Source organism: Dendropsophus ebraccatus, chromosome 7 (genome assembly GCF_027789765.1).
Source record: "Dendropsophus ebraccatus isolate aDenEbr1 chromosome 7, aDenEbr1.pat, whole genome shotgun sequence".
Lineage (NCBI taxonomy): Eukaryota > Metazoa > Chordata > Amphibia > Anura > Hylidae > Dendropsophus > Dendropsophus ebraccatus.
Window position 1 is genome coordinate 63,206,171 of NC_091460.1, and position 26,022 is coordinate 63,232,192.

A 26,022-nucleotide genomic window follows, 5' to 3' on the forward strand; every position below is an offset into this window, starting at 1 on the left:
TTGTGTCCATTAAAAAAACCCTTTTTGATCTGTTTTTTTTTTTTTATAAAGGAAGTCAATGGAGAAACGGATCAAAACGGATGCACACAAATGCATCCGTATTTGCAATCCGTCTTTCATCCGTTTTTTAGTTACGATCTAGCAGATATGTAATGCTGGACTGTCTAACACAGCCCTTTCTTTCAGCCAATGTGCAATTTGTTGACTTTCAACTTGTTTATCTTGCTGAGCAAGTCAATTTGCTAAACCTTTGACCTCTGCTATGACCTTTTACCATTTAGGTTGAGGAATGTTCACACAAAGTAAAATAAAAGCTAAATACAACCGTAATTTTGACGGAAAATACAACAATGTGTGAGGAAAAGAGGTAAAATAGCCATATTTTGCGAAAGCAGGTGGTAAAAAATGAGCATGTTTATTGTTTGGATGGTTGTACTTAATTACAGCCATTATTCTATATTGTGTGTGCTCTGCCATCCAATTTTTGATTGACTTATACGAGAATTACTTCTTGTGCATATTCCCTTATATAGATAATTCGGCTGTATTTTTTTCTTTTACCTAAAAATGACATATTTTACCTTTATTTTATAGTGGGTACCTATAGACCTATACTATATGAAGCTGTCAATACACAATAGATAGCACAATAACAGCATATAGACAGCTGCAGGGGCAGAATAAGGTTACCATGGGCCCTGGGCTGTTTACAAATTGTGGGCCCCTTGCTAACCATGCCCCCTCTAGTAGTAGTAGTTGTAGGCAGCATTTTAGTAGATGAGGGGAGTCACATGTCCCCTAGTGTACTGTTTCATCCTCTAATCCGTAACTTCAACTCCAATTATGAGATGTAGTCCTGCTTATTACCACACACCATGCTGGGAGATGTCGTCCTGCATATTACCACACACCATGCTGGGAGATGTATTTCTGTATATTACCACCTAGCATGCTGGGAGATGTAGTCCTGTATATTGCCACACACTATCCTGGGATAAGTAGTCCTGCATATTAGCCCACACACCATGCTGGGAGATGTAATCCTTCATATTACCACACACCATGCTGGGAGATGTAGTCCTGCACAGGGGCGTAGAGAGTGGGGACGAGGAGGGGCGGCTTCCCCGGGTGACAAGACCAGGGGGGGGCACCAGCACAGACAGCAGGATGGCAGAGGAGGAGGCAGCCTAGAAGCAGTCCTGACCTCTGTCAGTGTGGGGAGGCAGGGGAGGATGTTTAGCTGATCAGCAGAGGTATTTTCCATGCTGTACTGTTTCCTGGCTGTTGTTTGGCTATGATTTGCACAAAAATCACTGCGTTTTTACAGCGATTTTGCTCAAACCAGATACGGTTGTTGTCTCCTGGCTGTTCCTGTATGTACGCTGCGCTATGGAGGAGGAAAAAAGACGATACAGGTGTGTGGCAAGCGGAGGACAATCAGGGGTGCCCAGTCTGGGGAGGAGGTACAGGGGGCCCAGTCTTGGGAGGAGGTACAGGGGGCCCAGTCTGGGGAGGAGGTACAGGGTGCCCAGTCTGGGGAGGAGGGTGAATGGTGACCAGTCTGGGGAGGAGTGTGAATGGTGACCAGTCTGGGGAGGAGTGTGAAGGGTGACAAGTCTGGTGTGGAGAGGGGGGCAAAGGTGTACAGGGTGACCAGTCTGGGGAGGAGGTACAGGGTGCCCAGTCTGGGGAGGAGGTACAGGGGGCCCAGTCTGGGGAGGAGGTACAGGGGGCCCAGTCTGGGGAGGAGGTACAGGGGGCCCAGTCTGGGGAGGAGGTACAGGGGGCCCAGTCTGGGGAGGAGGTACAGGGGGCCCAGTCTGGGGAGGAGGTACAGGGTGCCCAGTCTTGGGAGGAGGTACAGGGGGCCCAGTCTGGGGAGGAGGTACAGGGTGCCCAGTCTGGGGAGGAGGGTGAATGGTGACCAGTCTGGGGAGGAGTGTGAAGGGTGACAAGTCTGGTGTGGAGAGGGGGGCAAAGGTGTACAGGGTGACCAGTCTAATGTGGAGAGGGGAAAGGGGGTACAGGGTGACCAGTCTGGGATGGGGAAGACACACAAGAGAGTTGGGGTCCAGTGTCTATTTAGGGGTCTGGTTGTACATTATTCTAACCCCTCAATTACTGCCCTCTCCAAATATATATCACATTTATATAAACCTTACCTACTATCTGCAGAGGTAGAAAACCTTGGTTCTATAGCTGTTGCAAAACTACAACTCCCATCATGCCTGGACAGCCGGAGCTGTCTGACCCCCCCTGCATAAACCCTACTTGGAATGTAAGCTATCCCTATCCTCAAACCATAATGTAAAAAAAACAAAACAATTAACACATAGGCATGGGTGTGACAATAGCTGTATCACCCATAGCTGCTGTTATGAGGACCAAAGGGTTAAATATTAATATAACTTCATTGAAAAAAAAAAATAAATATATATATATACATATATTTTTATATACCAGCAGTAAGGGGCGATATGGGCCCCCCTGCGCCAAATGGAATCTTTGCCCCAGGAGAGCCAAGCTACACCTCTGGTCCTGCATATTACCACACAGCATGCTGGGAGATGTAGTCCTGCATAATGCCACACAGCCTGCTGGGAGATGTAGTCCTGTATATTACCACACACCATGCTGGGAGATGTAGTCCTGCATATTACCACACACCATGCTGGGAGATGTAGTCCTGTATATTACCCCATAGCATCCTGGGATAAGTAGTCCTGCATATTGCCACACACCATGCTGGGAGATGTAGTCCTGTTTATTACCCCATAGCATGCTGGGAGATGTAGTCCTGCATATTAGCCCGCACACCATGCTGGGAGATGTATTCCTGCATATTACCACACACCATGCTAGGAGATGTAGTCCTGTATATTACCACACACCATGCTGGGAGATGTAGTCCTGCATATTACCACACACCATGCTGGGAGATGTAGTCCTGTATATTACCACACAGCATGCTGGTATAAGTAGTCCTGCATATTAGCCCACACACCATGCTGGGAGTTTGTCTACCAGAGACACATGTCTGAAGGGTTGGGGGGCAGGGTGTCTGTGAAAGCCGAGCATCCGGGGACAGGGAGGGGGGAAGGTGTGAGCGCTGTCCCCAGGGGAACGGGGGCACAGGCATGGTGGACACTGTTACCATGGAGGCAAGTCACACTCTGCCAGGGGGCCCGGACCCCTGCCACACGGATCCCATGGCTGCTGCCTAGTTTGCCTTTATGGCGAGCTAAAATTTTGCACCAGGAGGCCAATCATCCTTTAGCTATTCCCCTGGACCTGATTGTACAACCACTAGTCACATGTATTGGGCTGTAAAAATCTGCAACATATCCATATGTCTGAACTCACCCTACATCATTCTGAGAGGCCATAAAAGCCTCTTTCACATCTTGATATTTCATAGTGGGTGCAACGTGCCCCAACCTAAAACAAGTTCCATCATGCCCTGACAATCTGCATGCTCATGACATCAGGATACAACAAGCAGTGACATCAAGTGACATAATTGATGATGTCACCCCAGGGCCCTAGGAAAGAAGGTGCAGAGTCGCAGACTCTCTGTCCTGAGGGGCTTCACACTATTGACCACACTCTGTATTGCCCATGCATGGCTGCGTATACTGCCAGTTTGTTTCTACTGCTTCTGATTTTTGTCAGAACATGGACAGAGAGGAAAGAATTGACAGGGATCTAGCCTTTTTGGCAACCTCCTGTGCTATGCAGTTACAATCTTGGTGGACTCTCTCTCTACTAGACATCCGCTCACCATCGGTCCCACTCAGCCAATCAGTGACTGCGGCGGGGCCATGCACTGATTGGCTGAGCAAGACCGATGGGAGATGGGAGCCTCGAGCACCGAGCAGGTAATGTATGCTCCGGGCGGCGGGAGGTTAAAGGGGCCGGGCTACATACTCGCAGCGGAATAAACATTCTGCTGTGGGTATGTAACACCATTGAAGTGACAGTACCAGATTTCACAGTGGATTTCGCTGCGAATCCGGGACGTGTGAAGCTACCCCAACACTGAAAAAATGCCTCCTGCCTGGAATACCCCTTTAAATATGATGATAGAAGTGACATAATTTTACACAATAAATTTTCTCAGGTTGCAGATGCGCCCCTGCACCCTCATTGTTGTCTTAACCACATGTCCAGCTGTGCAGAGACAAGTCTACAACACAGGAATATTAGCCACGAAACCATCACCTCCATCTGCTCCATGCAGTATCTGGAGTATGGGAACCATGAGCAGACACCGCAGCTGCTGTATATACACTCACCGGCCACTTTATTAGGTACACCATGCTAGTAACGGGTGGTCTTCTGCTGCTGTAGCCCATCTGCCTCAAAGTTTGACGTACTGTGCGTTCAGAGATGCTCTTCTGCCTACCTTGGTTGTAACGGTTGTCTATTTGAGTCACTGTTGCCTTTCTATCAGCTCGAACCAGTCTGCCCATTCTCCTCTGACCTCTGCCATCAACAAGGCATTTCCGCCCACAGAACTGCCGCTCACTGGACGTTTCTTCTTTTTCGGACCATTCTCTGTAAACCCTAGAGATGGTTGTGCGTGAAAATCCCAGTAGATCAGCAGTTTCTGAAATACTCAGACCAGCCCTTCTGGCACCAACAACCATGCCACGTTCAAAGGCCCTCAAATCACCTTTCTTCCCCATACTGATGCTCGGTTTGAACTGCAGGAGATTGTCTTGACCATGTCTACATGCCTAAATGCACTGAGTTGCCGCCATGTGATTGGCTGATTAGAAATTAAGTGGTAACGTGCAGTTGGACAGGTGTACCTAATAAAGTGGCCGGTGAGTGTATATATATATTTGACAGCAGCATTTCAGGAGCAGTCACTGCATAAGGTCAACGACAATGCAACAGCACCACAACTGCAATGCAATGGGATTATGTGTTTTCACCCTTGAAATATCTCCTCGTATTAATGATTATTCATAATTACAGTATGTACCTAAAATCTGTTAGAGGGCACTACCAATTGTACATATCCAGGTTACAGGGCTTGTTCTAGATGAGTTGAACTTTAGTCTTTTCTTCTAGTAACAATACCATGTAACAATTACCCCTTTGATCCTATGACCAATGACTGCATACAATTAACTTAAATCCACTGAAGCACTCTATGTATCAGATGCTGTGATGGTGCTTATTGTTCCATTGTATCTAATCAGACAGGTAATTGTTTGATTTTTATGGCAGGCTGAGATTTATCACTGAACCTGGATGAGCTCTGTTCCTAGGTTGCAGATGTGAACTTGCAGAGAATGCACATGACCTATACATACCCTCTATGGGGAGGCTGGCAGTAAGGCATGACATGTCGTGATATGCGTGCAGAATGGGACCTGAGAAGCTGATCCTGATTCCCATGCACCTTGCAGAGCTTTTTATGTGAGCAAGAGGCAGGAAAAGAGAAGCAAGGTCACATGAGCAGCAGCAGCAGCAGTCCCCCACCCCCTCCTCTGTCCCCGGCACATCACTCTCTCTAGCTGCCAGTACTGAGGATTACTACAGGGAGCCAGCATCTTCCTGCTCCGTCTGGACACCCAGCACTGCCCTGCTGCTGCCCCTCACCCTCCAGCACTGGCTCCTTCCCTGCTCACAGCTCTGCCAGTCAGCTGCAGCAGCAGGGGGGGATGGAGGGGGCACACCATGCCAATCCGAGCAGTTTGAGCTTCCTTGGTCACAATGCTATGCACTGACTGCAAAACACGGGCTCCACGGCTGGCATCAGAGGCAGGTAATTCATGCAGCATGCTAAAGGAGTCCTAGGTTAGGCTAGAGAGTGTACAAGATGCAGAAAGAGTGTGTGTATAAGGGCTAAGTGTGCAGGGACATCCCATCTATATCTATAGTGTGGTTATAGAGGGTGCAGGGATATCCCATTTATATATCTATAGTGTGGTCATAGAGGGTGCAGGGATATCCCATATATATCTATAGTTTGGTTATAGAGGGTGCAGTGATATCCCATATATATCTATAGTGTGGTTATAGAGGGTGCAGGGATATCCCATTTATATATCTATAGTGTGGTCATAGAGGGTGCAGTGATATCCCATATATATCTATAGTGTGGTTATAGAGGGTGCAGTGATATCCCATCTATATCTATAGTGTGGTTATAGAGGGTGCAGTGATATCCCATCTATATCTATAGTGTGGTTATAGAGGGTGCAGGGATATCCCATATATATATATCTATAGTGTGGTTATAGAGGGTGCAGGGATATCCCATATATATCTATAGTGTGGTTATAGAGGGTGCAGGGATATCCCATATATATCTATAGTGTGGTCATAGAGGGTGCAGGGATATCCCATCTATATCTATAGTGTGGTTATAGAGGGTGCAGGGATATCCCATCTATAACTATAGTGTGCTCATAGAGGGTGCAGTGATATCCCATATATATCTATAGTGTGGTTATAGAGGGTGCAGTGACATCCCATCTATATCTATAGTGTGGTTATAGAGGGTGCAGGGATATCCCATCTATATCTATAGTGTGGTTATAGAGGGTGCAGGGATATCCCATATATATCTATAGTGTGGTTATAGAGGGTGCAGGGATATCCCATATATATCTATAGTGTGGTTATAGAGGGTGCAGGGATATCCCATATATATCTATAGTGTGGTTATAGAGGGTGCAGTGATATCCCATATATATCTATAGTGTGGTTATAGAGGGTGCAGTGATATCCCATATATATCTATAGTGTGGTTATAGAGGGTGCAGGGATATCCCATATATATATCTATAGTGTGGTTATAGAGGATGCAGGGATATCCCATATATATCTATAGTGTGGTTATAGAGGGTGCAGGGATATCCCATATATATCTATAGTGTGGTTATAGAGGGTGCAGGGATATCACATATATGTCCTTAGTGTGGTTATAGAGGGTGCAGTGATATCCCATATATATCTATAGTGTGGTTATAGAGGGTGCAGTGATATCCCATATATATCTATAATGTGGTTATAGAGGGTGCAGGGATATCACATATATGTCCTTAGTGTGGTTATAGAGGGTGCAGGGATATCCCATATATATCTATAGTGTGGTTATAGAGGGTGCAGGGATATCCCATATATATCTATAGTGTGGTTATAGAGGGTGCAGGGATATCCCATATATATCTATAGTGTGGTTATAGAGGGTGCAGGGATATCCCATATATATATCTATAGTGTGGTTATAGAGGGTGCAGGGATATCCTATATATATATCTATAGTGTGGTCATAGAGTGTGCAGGGACATCCCATCTATATCTATAGTGTGGTTATAGAGGGTGCAGGGATATCCCATATATATCTATAGTGTGGTTATAGAGGGTGCAGGGATATCCCATATATATCTATAGTTTGGTTATAGAGGGTGCAGTGATATCCCATATATATCTATAGTGTGGTTATAGAGGGTGCAGGGATATCACATATATATCTATAGTGTGGTTATAGAGGGTGCAGGGATATCCCATATATATATCTATAGTGTGGTTATAGAGGATGCAGGGATATCCCATATATATCTATAGTGTGGTTATAGAGGGTGCAGGGATATCCCATATATATCTATAGTGTGGTTATAGAGGGTGCAGGGATATCACATATATGTCCTTAGTGTGGTTATAGAGGGTGCAGTGATATCCCATATATATCTATAGTGTGGTTATAGAGGGTGCAGTGATATCCCATATATATCTATAATGTGGTTATAGAGGGTGCAGGGATATCACATATATGTCCTTAGTGTGGTTATAGAGGGTGCAGTGATATCCCATATATGCCTCCAGTATGGTTATAGAGGGTGCAGTGATATCCCACATATGTGCTTAGTGTGGCTATAGAGGGTGCAGGGATATCCCATTTTTGTATAAGGTGGAAGTGTGCATTAATACCCTGTATATGCTGTCAGAGTCTTGAGGGTACAATGAAGCCACTTGTATGTATATGGTATACTAAATACTGTTTGTCTTCAGTATGAGTATAAATGCATAAGTATCCTTTGTATAGTGGGTATTGATATGTCTTTAGTGAGAATAGAAAGGGTACATCCATGCCCCTCATATGTATATTGCATCAATATCCCATACAGTATGTCTTCAGTAGGAGTATAGAGGGTGCAACAATGCCCCTTCTACAGTATGTATATGGTACAGTGTGCAGTGAAAGCACATAGATGTCTTCAGTATGAATATAGAGGATGTAATGATGCCCCATGTACAGTAAATATGATATCTCATATGCCTTCAGTAAGAGTATAGAGGATGCAATGATGCCCCCTGTACAGAATATATATGGCACAAGTGCGTACTGATATTCCATAAATATCTTTAGTTTGGGTATAAAATATGCAATACTGCCCCTTGTACAGCATGTATGACATATAAGTGTGCAGTAATATCTCACATATGTCTTAGGTTTAAATATAGAGGATGCAATCATGCCCACTATATAGAAGTTTATATAGGTGTGTATTAATACCCTATATATGTCTTTAGTCTGAGTATAGAGAATGCAGTTATGCTTTTTGTACAGTATGTATTTAGTGACAGTGTGCACTGATATCTTGTGTATATCCTTGGTATGAGCATAGAGAATCCAATGATGCCCTCTGTACAGAATGTATATGGTATAAGTGTGTATTGATATTCCTTATACGTCTTTGGTATGAGTATAAAGGATGCAGTGATGCCCCTTGTACAAGTATGTAATGATATGTCTTCAATAGGAGTATAGAGAATGCAACGATGCCCCAATTTATAGTCTGCAGTTATGCATTATGTGAGTTAGCGGTATACATATGCAGTGATATCCCTGGGTATGAGTATATCAGGTGCAATGACATCCCAAATCTGCTAAAGTTTAGTGTAAGTATAAGGAGGTCAGTAATACATCATGTCTGTATTGGATATGCGTGTCAGTGGTATCCTATGTAGACACTGTACATGAATATAGAGGATGTAATGAGTTCCCAAGTATGTCTTGAGTATGAGTGTAGAGAAGCAGTCATACCCCATACATGTGTAAGGTATGAGCATGGAGCAGTGGCATCCAACCTGTGTCTCTTCAGGCTGCCTGGGATTTGGGAGTTGTAGTGTCACTACAGCTGGGGAATCAGAGCCTTAAGACCACTGGTATAGAGGATGCAGTGATATCATATACATGTCTTATATATGAGTGATATATAAATATGGAAATTAAGTGATAAATAATATATTCATTGCATATACATATAAAGAATGATGTTAGACTTTGACTATGAGCATACAATGTGATGTGAGCCCAACTTTATGTGTTGCTATGTAAATGCATGCTACATCAATCCTGGGCATGATGGTTCATTTACACCTTGTGCATATCTCTTGGCATACTTTTATATAGTTCCTTGTTACCCTATGTATTGGTGTGCAGAATGTAGTGATATCCCTATTGTCTTGGCCATGAGCCCAGAGAATGTATTGACACCACTTATATTTATTTCTTGGTTATGGCAGAAGACAATTCACAGATCATTTGTTGGGCATGAGTAAAAAGGGTGTAGTGACAATCCATATATTTCATGGATATGGATGCACATTAACACCCCATGTATAAGTGGTATAAGTTGGGTATGAGTGTGGATAATACAATGATATCTCATGTTTGTGTGGAATACAAGTATGGAGAATTCATTGCCTTCCCTTGCTTGCTTTAGGTATAGTATGAGTATAGAGGATGCAATGATCCCCTTTGTACATAATGTATATGATATAAATATATATGTATATAAGTGTAAAGCCATGTTCACATGTCGTAAGACAGCAGCCATTCTGTGACCCGGTCGGATCACGAAATAGCCGTTGTCAGAGAAGATCATCCCGATCGGTACTGCAGTACCGGCCGGATGATCTTCACTCTTGATGAATTGGGAAGCGGGTGCATCTGTGCGCGCCCGTATCCCAATTCGCCGCTGCACACAATTGAGCATCCAGCCAGTGAATAGCGGTCGCAGAAAACAGACATGCCAGTTTTTTGCGGTGCTGCTTCAGATCCCGTCCGGAGTGTATACTATGTGTATACACTCCAGCCGGGATTCCCTTAGCCTGCAGCACTAGGTAAGTTCTGTAGTATTGACGGCCGTTGTTGTAAATCGGCAACAACGGCCGAGATTACTAGGGAACTTACGTAGTGTGAACATAGCCTAAGTATGTTATGATATGTCATATATGTCTTCAGTTGGAGTATAAAGAATGCAAAGATGCCCCATGCATGTATACAAGTATAAAGTCTGCAGTTATGCATTATGTGAGTTAGAGGTATATATACGCAATGATATCCCATGTATACCTTGGGTAGAGTATATCAGGTGCAATGATGTCCCAAATCTGCTTAAAACGGTTGACAACTTACTTTTTACTATAGTAAAATTGTTTTGTGTGTAGTATGTGAAGTAAGTGTATTCACATTACTTACTGACAGCAGCTCCCTGTGTACCTCACAGAGCTACAATCAGACTCCCCTCCTCCAAGCTGGGCTGCCCTGCTCTGTGGGGAGTCTGTCCATAAGATGGCCGACATGGAGCAGCATGTGACCATGCCCCGCCCCCAGTGTCCTCCATAGGCTTTTACAGGCTCAGTGGTGGACACTGGGGGGTGGGGCATAGTCACATGTTCCTTCATTTCAGTCAGTAAGTGATACATCATGTATGTTGTACTTCCATATCTTGGCTATAAATACAGGCAATTCAGTGATACCAAATAAAAGATATGAGTACAGAATACAGTGATTATTTCTGTATGTATTTGATATGTGTGCAATGTTATAGCTATGTAGTGACATTCTAGACATGGATTTGCTGGGAGTTCAATGACAACCTTCCAGTACAATAAGTAAACCAATGGCTAGTGAATAGACTGTGATCTGTGAAGCTTAGCACATTTTATTATAGGGTACAGAAGACCCCCAGTGAGAGAAACAAAGGTTATTTTAATAGCAGAAAATGATATCAAAATGATGATTTATTTACCATGAACAGAGGCTTTTTACTACCCAGCAGCTGTTAAGTGATTTCTCAGCATTTGTCTGGCACAGTTGATGTTAACCATGCAGGGCATGACCACCTAATAGTCTGGGAACGAGAAGATAATTTAATAGAGGAAATATATAATTAATAGGAAACATTTATAATGCACTGAGAGTGTTTGGACATTTGGTAAATGGTGTAAGACGATTGCAGCCGGGACACTGGCAGCAGATGTGTATTCTAATCCAATATCCCTGTGTAATGTCTGGAGCTGGGCTGACTGTGGGTACGTCTGTCTGCGTGCCTACCCTCCAGCATTATGGAGATAAAAATATGTTATGTGTTCTGCTGTATTCAATAAGGGAAATGTGAGAATCCAGGTGTTTCTAGACAACATGACCCAGAGGGATTAGGTAGGGGATTATGATAAAAGGTGTAGTCCAGCAACCACTTCAAGGTAATCATGAGGATGTTGGTTTAAGGCAGGAATGGGGAATCTTCAACCCTCCATCTGTTGCAAAACTACAACTCCCATCATACCCGGACAGCCTGGACTTACCTGGTTTAAGGTAAAGCTTTGTTTGCATCATATGGACCAAAAATATTAAACATATCCATATTTCCATATGTTTGTACAATTCTGGTTAAGAAGTCTATCAACCACAGTGCTCGATTGTCCCCAAATAAGCTACTCTACATTAGAAATTTGCTTTAAAGAGGATGTACCACCAGGTACGTCCTCTCTAACCTGACACAGGGATAGAAAGGCGCCGTCACGGGGAAGCCGGTGCCGCGGTCCGTTTTTCGGCGTCACTGTTCTTTCCACGGTTACCGGCCGGTGCTCAAGCACTGGAGGTAGGCCGGTCCGCCCCCAGTGGGAGGGAATTTCCTCCCCTCTATCGTGGAAAGCGAACCGGGTCACTCGAAAAACGGACCGCGGCAACGGCTTCCCCGTGACAGTGCCGATCTATCCCTGTGTCAAGTTAAAGAGGATGTACCTGGTGGTACATCCTCTTTAAAGGTGACGTGGAAAAAATCCACAACAGTACAATGGGACTGAATGGGTATAAAGATAGGATAAAAAGATTGTTTAGATTTGCAGTGGATTTTGCATTAGGAAGTTAGAATGGGCAAAAAATCCAGAGCAAACTTTTTGTCATTATCCCTATGAAAATCTGTTCAACTATTTCATAAATATAAATTATTTGAAGGTGGTCTTCTGTGTACACAGAACAACCTGAGACCCTGGAGTTCAGCAGCCTGTACTGCAGAGCCTAGACTTCCCTCCAAACCGCTAGTACTAGACAGCAGGGAATCTGTGTACCGCCATGTTGTGTGGAGTGGAGACCCATTTTGCCCATAATATTGCTACCTGAATGAAGCTTTGTGTTGTATAACCTTGCCTGTAGGTAACCTACAGAGTCCATAGTGGCCCAGTATGCAGTCCATGTGTATACAAATTCACTTTCGGAGAAATGTCCGCAGGCTTCCTATAAAAGCAATAACACTATTGTACATTTGATTTATTAAATGAAACGGTGAAAAAGAGATAAAAGATTCCTGTAGGCTCTGTCATGTTCGCTCAGGAGGACACTGAATTACTTATTGTAGCTATAACGCGGGGTGAAATTGGAATTTGTGTTCTGTATCCTACAGCCATGATAATTGTATCCTTTGCCCTAATAATGGTTGATGCGAAATCTTTCACTATGGAGGTTAGAAAGACGTGGGAGGTTTTCTCATTCTGATTCTGCACTGTGTAAAGCAGAGGTGGAGAATTGTTTGTAGTATGTAAGCTGTGTTTAGCTAAGGTATTATTGACCCTCAATGTTCCTTTCATTTAGTGCGAGGCAGCCATATGGGCCCTTGTTATAGTTTGAGCCTCCTTGTAAAACAGATGTCTACAAATACCCCCATAACAGATAAGTGACAGATGCCCCATATAACACAGGTATGGCCCCCATGCAGTCATCCGCTCGCTCATATCCACCACACCTCTGCCTTCCTCGGGGGACTCTCTAAGGACATCAGTGTTTGTGGTAATATACAGGGCCGTATTTGCCACTAGGCACCCGTGGTCCGGTGCCTAGGGCGGCGCCCTGCGGGGGGCGGCACCCGCAGGACACATTTCTTTTTTTATTTAATTTTTTTTTTTTTTTTTTTTACCCCCTAGTCGCCCCGCCGCTGACATCCGCGCCCGGGTGGTGCGGCGGCGGCGGGGGGGGGGGGGGGTCTTGTGATCAGTCGGCCGGTGGATTAGCCGGCCGGCAGGGACAAAGGCAGGCTGGGAAGGAAGGTCCCCCTATGCAGGGCCGGCGTGAGCTTCCGGCATAGACTGTCACACAGGCCGGAAGCTCAAAGTGCAGCCCCGCGATGCCCGAACTTCCCTGCTCAGCAGCGGCGTGATGACGTCACACGCACGCTGCTGAGCAGGGAAGTTTGGGCATCGCGGGGCTGCACTGTGAGCTTCCGGCCTGTGTGACAGTCTGTGCCGGAAGCTCACGCCGGCCCTGCATAGGGGGACCTTCCCTCCCAGCCTGCCTGATCCCCCGCCCCCCCGCTGGTCCCTCTGCCCCCCTCCAGCTGGTCCCTCTGCATCCCCCCCCCGGCTGGTCCCTCTGCCCCCCCGGCTGCTCCCTTGCCACCCCAGCTGCCCTCCCATCTTCTCCCCCTGCCACCCCCCAGCTGCTCTCCCTGTTACCCAGCTTCTCCCCCTTTCCCTGCCACCCCTAGTTGCTCCCTGTCGCCCCAGCTTCTCCCCTCCCTGTTAACCCGACTGCCCCCCTGTCGCCCCAGCTGCTCCCCCTGTTCCCCAGCTTCTCCCCATTCCCCAGCTTCTCCCCCTGTCGCCCCAGGTTCTCCCCCTGTCGCCCCAGCTTCTCCCCCTGCCACCCCAGCTGCCCTCCCATCTTCTCCCCCTGCCACCCCTAGCTGCTCCCCCTCCCCCTGTCGCCCCAGCTGCTCCCCCTGTTCCCCAGCTTCTCCCCCTCCCCCTGTCACCCCAGCCTATCCCCCTCCCCCTGTCACCCCAGCTTCTCCCCCTGTCACCCCAGCCTATCCCCCTCCCCCTGCCACCCCATCTGCCACCCCATCTTCTCCCCCTGTTGCCCCAGCTTCTCCCCATTCCCCAGCTTCTCCCCCTGTCTCCCCAGGTTCTCCCCCTGTCACCCCAGCTTCTCCCCCTGCCACCCCAGCTGCCCTCCCATCTTCTCCCCCTGTCGCCCCAGCTTCTCCCCCTGCCACCCCAGCTGCCCTCCCATCTTCTCCCCCTGCCACCCCTAGCTGCTCCCCCTCCCCCTGTCGCCCCAGCTGCTCCCCCTGTTCCCCAGCTTCTCCCCCTCCCCCTGTCACCCCAGCCTATCCCCCTCCCCCTGTCACCCCAGCTTCTCCCCCTCCCCCTGTCACCCCAGCCTATCCCCCTCCCCCTGCCACCCCATCTGCCACCCCATCTTCTCCCCCTGTCGCCCCAGCTTCTCCCCATTGCCCCAGCTGCCTTCATCGCCCCAGCTGCTCCCCCTGTTCCCCAGCTTCTCCTGCTCCCCCTGTCACTCCAGCTACTCCCCAGCTTCTCCCCCTCCCCCTATCACCCCAGCTGTTCCTCCTGCCATCCCCAGCTGCCTCCTTTCCCCAGTTACCCCCAGCTGCCTCCCTTCCCCAGTCACCCTGCTCTGCCAGCCTGCAGACGAGTTGTGGTCGGAGAAGTCATCATGATGGCTGCACCAGATGGAGAAGAAAGAAAAAAGTGAGCAATGGCAATCGGAGAAGACGTCACCTGTGAGTCATTAGTAACTGCACTGTAATCACTTCTATAGTGTGCAGAGCCTGTGTACCATTGGGGTCTAAATGGGTCAGTGTATGGTTTGCGGTAGTGTACTGACACAGCCCTGCGGTCACTACAGTACACTAGCACAAACTTTTAAACTAGAATGCAACTACAACAGCTGCAGGTACTAAAACTCCCAGCATATCCTGAGGGCTGCAGACTTTCAGTACATGCTGGGAGTTGTAGTGCCTGCAGCTGTTGTAGTTGGGTCCTATACACTAGGTGCTTTGTGGGAGATCAGAATACATAGATTTGTGGGGGCTCAGTGCAGGGAAGTGACCCCAGAACATCACTAATAGGGGATAGAACAAAAACATCTCCCCCTATCCCCTATTAGTGATGTTCTGGGGTCACTTCCCTGCACTGAGCCCCCACAGATCTATGTATTCTGATCTTCCACCAAGCCTCCTAGGACCTAACAGCTGCATGCACTACAACTCCCAGCATGTACTGACAGTCTGCAGCCCTCAGGATATGCTAGGAGTTGTAGTACAGTGTAGACAGATGTATTGCTGGACCTTCAGGGCTGATGTCACCCACAGATTGCAGCCACCAGGAGCCTCTGCACACAGTGATTTATTATAGGGTTGTCCTCTCAGAGACTACAAATCCCAGCATACCCTGAGAGCTGTATAAATAGAGGGTGTTCTGAGATTTGTCACAGATACAGATAAATCCAGGAAAGGAGCGGGTCAGCATGTCGCGTTTCACTGGTTCTATATTGGTGGCTCCAGGTACCCCAGTCCGACACTGGACAGAAGCTGTCCCCAAATTAAGTCCCCGCCCTCCTTCCTTCCTCCATCACGTCTGATGATGAGAAGAGCGGGCATCAAGCAAAAGGGCACCCCAGTACTACTGACAGTCGGGGGGTGCCGCTCAGTAGTACTGGGTGCTGGAGTGCCGGCCTGCCAGCTGTGCCAGGGTATACACCATGCATGTAACCTGCCAGTGCCGAGGGGAAGGGGGCACTAGTTCGCCGGGGGGGGGGGGGGGACGCCTCGGCATGCAAAGTGCCTAGGGCAGCATGAACTCTAAATACAGGCCTGGTAATATAATATAATCACCCAACCAGGGCCCTACATTTAAATGAGTCTATGCATGACTGTCTGAGGTTTGGCTGATAATCCCTACTCAGGTTTTAAAGTTTTTTATCAGGCCAGACATTGAGTTACAGGGTAGTAACCTATAGGGGGCAGTAGAGAGGCAGGTTTCTTCCTTTGGAAGGAGAGCTAGTTTACATACTGTTTCCCAGAGAGCATTGCCTGCAAGAATCCCTATACAAAATGGATCACTGCAAGGAGAGCAAGTAATTTCCTGGATTATTACTGTAACCAGAGTAATTCTTATTATATTAGGGAGTCACAATATATTAGGGAATTTCTAATTACCCACCTTCCCTAGTTTACCAAATTAGATAAGGCCCAATATTACCTCCAGGCATGTTAAAATAGGTCTACAAGCAGACTCTGACTCAAGGAAGAAACCTGTCATGGCAATATGAATTTTAATGTATATGTGCAGTGTGTGGCAATAAATCTTTCATGCATGTTGCTATAAATATATCGCCTCTCTTATGCTTCCTGACTGCGCCAGACGAACCCTGTGAGATGTCTGTGATGGACTTGTAGGCATTGTGCCTTTCTCATTCATGCAATTCATTTGGCCACATTGATTTATTGTTAAAATCTCAGCAATGTACTTGATGAGATAGAAGTAATGAGGGCAAACAAAGCTTCTAGTTAAGACAGCAAGGCATCCATAGAGAATGACACGAAGAAAGACACGACAAGATCATAGCTCATACTTGGTAACCTCTTGCTGGTGACAGAAAGACCTACATCTTGGAGCTGGTCATTAAAACCAGCAATGAGAGACGCCAGTGCATCACTGTCTGCATTCAGGGTTGTGAACGTGGGACTGATGGTATTACACATGGACACTGCCTTTTACTGAAATGGCAATTTTAAAAAATCTGTCTATCTATCCCACTATATTATTCAGCAGACCGATAGACTGTCTAAGATTGGAATGGCGCAAACCTTTTATATTGTGATGGTCATACAGATATAGCATAGCCATTTCCTTTATGGTATTACAATACAAACAATGACTATGGCTCAATAAGAATATTATAATAATAACGCTTTTATTTGTATAGCATACACAGATCCCACAGCACTTTACATAGTATTGCCAATTAATGTTCCCTGTCTCCATTAGGGCTCACAATCTAAATTCACCTATCTGTATTTTTTGGGTGTGTGGAGAAACCCACACAAACACAGAGAGAACATTCAAACTCTTTGCAGATGTTGCCCTTGGTGGGATATGAACCCAGGACCCCAGCACTGCAAGGCTACAGTGCTTACCACTGAGCCACAGGCATCTGCTTTTTCAGGCGTCTTTTTATGCTCTGATTGCTTTGAATTGTGCCACTAAGTAAAAAAGCTCTGAAAAGGTAACTAGTAACATTGGAGTCTAGTCCCCATTGGAGTCTATGGAAGCTGAATACCAGTGCCACTTTTTTGTCTTTTGATCTTTGTGTATGTTTGTGTGTGTGTGCGAGGGGGGGTAGGCAATATTTATCAGTCAGGAGTGAATCATGGTAAAAATCTATACCGGCTGAGAGCTAGTGTAGATTTCTGAGACTGCAGCATGGCGTGCGTTTCCCAATAAATCAAGCTTGGGCCGAGGGGGGGATTAAGGTAGGACCAGCGTACAGATATATCAGTCTTGATAAATCTTCTCCATAGTTTTTATTAACCTTGTGAACATACCCTTAGACTTTTTTTTTGCTGAGTGGGTTCCTATCTAATGTAGAAAAATGTTGCTTTAATACCCAAGAACAGTGAAAAATACATTGTAGAATCTGAAATGTGACCTTCAGGCTTCTCATTTGATGTGGTTGATATTGAGCAGGAATTGAGACCCATGCTACTGTTTCTTAGCTATGCATTATATACTGTTCTGCATAATGTCTCTCCTTGCATTCCAATTCCATCTTATAATGCTCATTGGTCAACTGGTTTTATAACATTGTTAGGGGTTTTCCAGGAGATACTTTTCCTACTTGGGTTCATCTGAACCTAAGTGAGTGGCTGTAGAAGTTTCATACAGCCTTTAGGCTGCCTGGAAAATGTGGATACAGCCATATCAATTTGCTGCAACGGCCATGATTTATGCAAAACATATGGTGCATTTGAATGAATGGAATCCCGGCCGGAGTGTATACACATAGGGGGAGATTTATCAAACATGGTGTAAAGTGAGACTGGCTCACTTGCCCCTAGCAACCAATCAGATTCCACCTCTCATTCCTCACAGACACTTTTGAAAATGAAAGGTGGAATCTGATTGGTTGCTAGGGGCAACTGAGCCAGTTTCACTTTACACCATGTTTGATAAATCTCCCCCACAGTATACAATCTGGCCGCACGAAAAAAATGACATGTCAGTTTTCTGTGGTTGCTATTCATTGAATAGCGGCCGCAGAGAACCTGTTAGTTCACACAATGGAGCGTGCGGTGCGCCAGCATCCGAATTCAAAAGAAACGAAGATCATCTGGCTGGTACTGCATTACCGGCTGGGATGATCTTCTCTGACACCGGCCGCTCTGTGAAGGGCTGGTGTCTTACGCCATGTGAACATGGCCATAGGCTGTAGCCATGTTTTCCAGGACTCACTAGGGCTGCATCCAACTTCTTCAGCCACTGGTAATCAAATGTGACACGCTTGATAATGATGAAAGGCAGCTTGTAGAGGAGCCACTTGGTACAGTTAAAAAGCCACCTGCTTGGCCAGTCAGCTGGGTGGGACACTCAATATGCACAGGCTATCTCTGTTATAGTTCATGGCTACCATGTATCTAATGGCCAACAGTGCTTGTATCTCACTATGTCCTTCTGTATGATATGGCTTTTAGAAGATGATCCTTATAACAGCACTCATATATTCAGAGCTTAATTGGTCCTGTGAGACAAGAAATAGCATCTGTTTTTACATCAGCCTGTCTTATGGGAGATTGTGTTATGAGTGTCATCATTTTGCACTAGCGTTACAGCAAAGTGAGATCTCGAGACCTGTTTGTGCTGTGATAAGGTGGCTGTGTAACTTATGAATTGACTGGATATCATTGATATCAGGGGTACACACTGTAATGATCTGGTACCGTCAACACCCCAGAAAAGGACCATACGGCACAGTTCATCTATGAGATCCCCCTTTCCCATTACTGCAGTTTGGGTGATATATTTAGCTTATTCAGGTCTGTTGGGATAATGTTAAGTAGAACCAGAATACACAGGAATGGATTGTTATAGGCAGTCAACAGAAAGTCAGTATCATGATATACCCATGAGAGTAGGATGATGAATAGGGAATACTGGAGCAAAGTCAAGCAGGCTAGAGGTAATGAAGGTCGAGCAGTGCCAGAAAGCAGTACTATGGAACAGATAGTACAGTTAGCATAGAGATGCAAGCCAGGGGTAATTACAAAGGTCAAGAAATGCCAGGAAAATATACTACTAGGCTATGTTTATCAGTGAAAAAATGGATTTTGGAAATTAATTTACAACAGTAAATAATCATTTTGATCATTTTTTTCTGGCCATTATTATGAAAAATGTCAATTTTTTTACTTAAAAAAAAGTGTAAACATAGCCGCACACTTAACACAATTTTTTTTTTTATCATGAGGGGTCTGGTTGCTGAGAACAAGGGGCAGAAGCATTCAGCTCTCCCTGAATAATTGACCGTGTGGTGATGTCTCACAGACATAGAGGTTGGGGGCATAGTTGTATAACCTGATCATTATATCAGTTCACTTTAGTATTCTTCCCCATCTCAGCTTATCTAAACACTGTACACAGCAGCTCCCAAAGAGAATGGATAGAGTGGCGATGCACATGTACATCCTGCTGCTCTTTTCTAATGCAGGACTTAGGGCCCTATTACATCAACAGATATCTGACAGATTATCGGACACATTTTTTAAACCGGAGCTAGAAACAGACTATAAACAGAGAACATGTTATAAAGGAGAGACTGAGATTTCTCCTCTTTGGCTTCAATAATCTGTCAGATATCTGTTGCATACCTCCCAACTGTCCCGGATTCCGCAGGGCAGTCCCGTTTTCGGGGTGCTGTCCCGCGGTCCCGGAACGGCACCCAGTGTCCCGCATTATATGTGGCCCCAGCGAAAAAAACAATAAACCAGTAACTCACCTGTCCGCCGGTCCCAGCAGCTCCTCTCCTGGCAGAGCACGCACTCCCGTCATCCTCCGGGGCGGGCAGCAGGGTACAGAGACACTGACTGTACCGGAAGTGACCTGCAGCCTCTGTCATGACTCACTTCCGGCACAGTCAGTGTCTGTATACCCCGCTGCCCGCCCCGGAGGATGACGGGAGTGCGCGCTCTGCCAGGAGAGGAGCTGCTGGGACCGGCGGACAGGTGAGTTACTGGTTTATTGTTTTTTTTTCGCAGGAGCCACACTAATGGGGGGATTGGCTGCTCTGTGGGGCGCTTAATGGGGGATTGGATAATATGTGGGGCACTATATGGGGGATTGGATAATATGTGGGGCACTATATGGGGGATTGGATAATATGTGGGGCACTATATGAGAGGCATTGGCTACTATGTGGGCACAATATGGGGGATTGGCTACTATGGGGGCATTGGCTACTATGTGGGGCACTATATGGGGATTGGCTATTATGTGGGGCATATATGGGGATTTGCTATTATGTGGGGCATATATGGGGATTGGCTATTATGTTGGGCATATATGGGGGCATTGGCTACTATGTGGGGCACTCTATGGGGGATTGGCTGCTATGGGGGGCATATTTGGGGGCATTGGCTACTATGTGGGCACTATATGGGGGATTGGCTACTATGTGGGGCACTATATGGGGGATTGGCTGCTATGGGGGGCATATTTGGGGGCATTGGCTACTATGTGGGCACTATATGGGGGATTGGCTACTATGTGGGGCACTATATGGGGGCATTGGCTACTATGTGGGACACTATATGGGGGCATAGGCTACTATGTGGGGCTCTATATGGGGGAATTGGCTACTATGTGGGGCACTATATGGGGGACATTGGATACTATGTGGGGCACTATATGGGGTATTGGCTACTATGTGGGGCACTATATGGGGCATTGGATACTATGTGGGGCACTATATGGGAGCATAGGCTACTATGTGGGGCTCTATATGGGGGAATTGGCTACTATGTGGGGCACTATATGGGGGGCATTGGCTACTATGTGGGGCACTATATGGTGCATTGGATACTATGTGGGGCACTATATGGGGCATTGGCTACTATGTGGGGCACTATATGGGGCATTGGATACTATGTGGGGCACTATATGGGGGCATAGGCTACTATGTGGGCACTATATGGGGGGATTGGTTACTATGTGGGGCACTATATGGGGGATTGGCTACTATGTGGGCACTATATGGGGATTGGCTACTATGTGGGCACTATATGAGGGTATTGACTACTATGTGGGGCACTATATGGGGGATTGGCTACTATGTGGGGCACTATATGGGGGGGTTGGCTACTATGTGGGGCACTATATGGGGATTGGCTACTATGTGGGGCACTATATGGGGGCATTGGCTACTATGTGGGGCACTATGTGGGGGCATAGGCTACTATGTGGGGCACTATATGGGGGCATTGGCTACTATGTGGGGCACTATATGGGGGCATTGGCTACTATGTGGGGCACTATATGGGGGCATTGGATACTATGTGGCTCACTATATGGGGGCATTGGATACTATGTGGGGGATTGGATACTATGTGTGGCACTATTGGGGGGATTGGATACTATGTGGGGCATTTTGGGGGGATTGGATACAGTATAGGGCATTTTGGGGGGGATTGGATACTGTATAGGGCACTATTCAGTCAGCAGCATGTGGTGACTGTAGGGGAGTGGCTATGGAGGGTTGCTATGGGGGCATGGCTATGGAGGGTTGCTATGGGGGCGTGGCTGTGGAGGGTTGCTATGGGGGCGTGGCTATGGAGGGTTGCTATGGGGGCGTGGCTATGGAGGGTCCCTATGGGGGCGTGACTATGGAGGGTCGCTATGGGGGCGTGGCTATGGAGGGTCGCTATGGGGGCGTGGCTATGGAGGATCACTATGGGGGCGTGGCTATGGAGGGTCACTATGGGGGCATGGCTATGGGGACTGCGGCACACATGTCCCTCTTTGCTCTTTGCAAAAGTTGTGAGGTATGCTGTTGGTGTAATAGGGCCCTTAGGTCCTCATTCGTGGGATTGATGGGATCCTATCAGACAGACCCCCATCGATCAGCTTGTTATCCTCTATGCCAGTGCTTCTCATTTCCAGACCTCATGGCCCACCATCAGATCATGCTTTGAGGATTTCCTTAGCATTTCACAGGTGATATAATTATACTCAGCGTATAAGTTATTATCACAGCTGTTCTTTGTATGGGATATCCTCAAATCATGAATAGGGGTTAACAAGCTGAGATGGGAATACCCCAAAAACCTTCTGAACAAGTATTATTAGCCTGGTGGTAATATTTCATTCATTAAAATGTTATTATGTTTATAAGCATTTAAGATGCTTCTAATTCCAAACAGACCCTAATTCTAGATTGTGTCTTTCACAGGCCTGCACAAGTCCTCTACCATGCCTTACTTATGCTTGTAGGAGAAATTAAAGATTACATTTTTTACTATTTAATATAAACTTAGGGGGAGATTTATCAAACTGGTGTAAAGTAGAATTGTCTTAGTTGCCCCTAGCAACCAATCAGATTCCACACATACTCTTTTAAAAATGAGAGGTGGAATCCGATTGGTTGCTAGGGGCAACTAAGACAATTCTACTTTACAGTTTGATAAATCTCTCTCTAAGGGTATAAACCCACACCGTATATGCAGCGTATTTACTGCTGCGATATGCAGCAAACTCGCAGCAAACTTGCAGCAGATTAGATCTAAATAACTGAACACAACATCAAATCTGTACCAACAAATCTGCTTCGTATTTGTTGCATATCTGCTGCATATACGGTGTGTGGGTTTATACCCTTAGTGTTAAAGGTTTTTGTCAAATTGGATAATTATGTTTTCCTATTTTTCTGATGCAGACAAAAGAGTGCTTTATAGACCTGTTCACATCATATATGTCGGCATACTGACAAATCAATATATCAATGTAAAATGTTGCATACTCGTGGTGGCCCTATTGAGTTAAATTGGCTAAACGTAGACATCTACAAAGTCTAGTCCGTTTCCCTAACGATTTTTTTTCAAAATATCAATTAAATCAGCAGTTCTGCGGTTGCTGATTCAAGAGCAATGTGTAAATGCATAGTTCCCATTCACATTATTTGCAGCAGCAGTCTTTTAGTAGAAGGCATTCTAAAATGGAGGATCCCCTTTATAATAGCCATGTACCATAAGCACATCTGAGTGACCACCACAGTTGCTATTTTTGACCATATCTAAATTGTTTGCACAGCACTGTATATAGACTTTGTATTATTTAAATATTAGGAACTTAAAGATTATCCAATTGTTAGTTTCATGTAATATTACATATTAACCATAGATTTGTTAGATATGTAAGTTTATGTTCCCATTATGCTTACAGTATATGCTTGCAATTTGTCAAAGAAGATTGCCAACGTATACCATATCACACTCTCTAAAAAGAGAGTTTATGTGCATTTCCCATAATAAGTGTATATTGCTGATTTGTAAAACTTTGGGGGGCAATACAATAGTTTAATAAAAATTTTTGCTGGACTTCACCTTTAATGTTGCCGGAGTAGCACACTACATTATTGAGTGCCATAAAAGTAACATACAGTATACAGTATGTTTATAAAATGGACTGAATGTAGTAACTCAAAGGGTACTCTTACGAGTATGCTGTGGCATATGTTGCAACCTTTTTTGTTTAAACATGATGTGAACATAGCCTTACTAATAAAGTATAAAGTCAAGGGGGAATCCTACCATGTCCTTTTACTTGTGTTAAATCCTATGACCAATTTCATGTATTTAACAATTTTATATACAAAATGTGTCTAGAAGCAGTAAAATATAACTGCTACCCACTCTTGGTTTACTTAGCTGCATTGATGACATCTTGTACATGCATGTGACTGCTGCAGCCAAGCACTGGCCTCAGTTATCTGATGTAGGTGATATCATTGCAGTGCACTGGCAGAGACCACCATAGGGACGGGTGCTGCAGCAGTTGGAGTATAGGTTATTATTTATTTAATCACTTTTGCTGCTGTTAGGTTGATGTTTAAACCCTGGGACATCGACAGTGATCACAGTGTATTATTATTATTACATTGCAGAAAGAGGTTTTGCTTGTAGAACTGGATTAGAAGTCCCTTAAGCCAACATGTAATGACTATACTCCACTCTACTGATCTTACCTGCAATGAAATATTTACTAAGCTAATAGTATACATAATAAAACATGAATACATTCAGCTTATGTCACTGAAATACTCACGGATTACATGGATCATTTGATTAAGCAGTATTCTGTACACGGATACATGTAAAGGGTCAGCATGCACCTCTGATTTTTTGACTCTCAATTCACAGATGTTGTCACTTAGAATTCCTTTAGAGACATCTAAGCCACAAGGTCAACCATGTCGTGTCACATCACATAGCTACATTCCCTCAGGCAGGCACGCTCTTATTTTGCAAATACATAGACGTGTTAGGAAAAAAATCAATATCACCATGTTTGTGTGGGATTTCAGAGATTTTAATATGAAAGCTCTGTCTGGCACAGTCCATTAAGGCTACATGTACTTTTGCCACAGATACATCCATAAAGCATATAGGGAGGGTTAGCAATGTTTGACAACATAAAACCTGCGTAAAAAAGTGGAACTACTATATTATTTTATGTTTTTGGCTCCAAAGACTGTACACACAAGTGCATGGACCGTGCATTACAGGCTGGCACATGGCTATGCGGACGACGCCTTCTGGAATATGTTATCAGAACCTATTGTTTAAATCAGCTTTTTATGTTAAACATAGATTTCAAAAATTTCTGGTAGTTTTATCTAAAATTTTACTATCAGTATTTAAAAATAATTCTAAAATCGTGCATTTTTCTGTGCACTAAGCCTAGTCATAAGATGGATGAGACTTTAAATAAAACTTTTCAGCATTCTCCTCCTCCTTATAGTTACAGACAGGATTACAATGAAAGGTAACAGCAATATATAGATAACAAAGGATTCACCATTCACAATAGGTGATTGCCCTAGATCCTCCTACATGTACATTGACTTCTACACTGGTCACAGACCATGCCTAGAAAAGTTTTCCATAGAGTTTACTAAGTGCCTGATAGTCTATTGTTTCCTATGTACATATAGCTGCTATAAAGCATAAATCTAAATGCTGATAACAGTGCAGTATCTAACCGTAATCAGGAAAAACCTTAAGGCAGCCATTTCAGATAGGGTTAAATCTCCAGTTCTGAGAAGCTCGAGATACATACATATTAATTTTTTGATACCATTTTTATAGTATAACGTCTATAATATAGACTGCACAGTATGCATGAAAATATTTTGTATGAATATAAATCTGGGTTTATATCATTATCAAGCATGCTATATGTTTCAGCCTCCCTAGAAAAGACCGAACTATAACCATGATCTCCAATTATTCGCTCCAATTATTCTCTATGAGAAAGAGACATGAAGAGTATCTGATCTCTTATCAGAGATTGACAGACTGAAATCCACCGGTTAGCGGATCAGCGGGGCACTCAACACTCTGCAGGATATTAAGAAACTAGATCTACAGAGGTAGTGCCCTTAAAGCTAAATAGCAATTGTGATGAAAAGGAAATGATAACCGTGTTTTCATCCCACGAGTTACATAAAGGACATCCTTTTGATGTCAGATAAAGACACTCAGAGGTAAAAGCTTCCCAATATAATATTCTATCAGGTTGCCCGGCATCCCTTGTGTGGCTTAATGCTATGCTGAGAAGTTGTATTTCACATGAAATCTTATTCACTGTATCTGGGGTGGGGAATGATCAATAGTTTATGCTTTACCTGCTAGAGGGACCATA

The 26,022-nt window shown here is 45.1% G+C and overlaps 1 protein-coding gene across 4 annotated transcripts in view; it reads left to right on the forward strand.

The window, feature by feature from the left end:
- Window positions 1-1,176: 1,176 nt before the first annotated feature.
- TRMT9B (tRNA methyltransferase 9B (putative)) overlaps window positions 1,177-26,022 on the forward strand; it is a 43,323-nt gene continuing 18,477 nt past the window's right edge. Inside the window, exon 1 of one of the 4 annotated variants that reach the window (XM_069976546.1) lies at window positions 1,177-1,253. Coding sequence is in view for 1 of the 4 variants with exons in the window: in XM_069976543.1 (XP_069832644.1) it covers window positions 1,390-1,415 (26 nt within the window). In the remaining 3 variants the exon portion in view is untranslated. Of the gene's footprint in view, window positions 1,254-1,355; window positions 1,416-5,687; window positions 5,780-18,533; window positions 18,595-26,022 lie in introns of those variants that run through there. The other 3 variants (XM_069976543.1, XM_069976545.1, XM_069976544.1) reach the window with 3 other exon arrangements.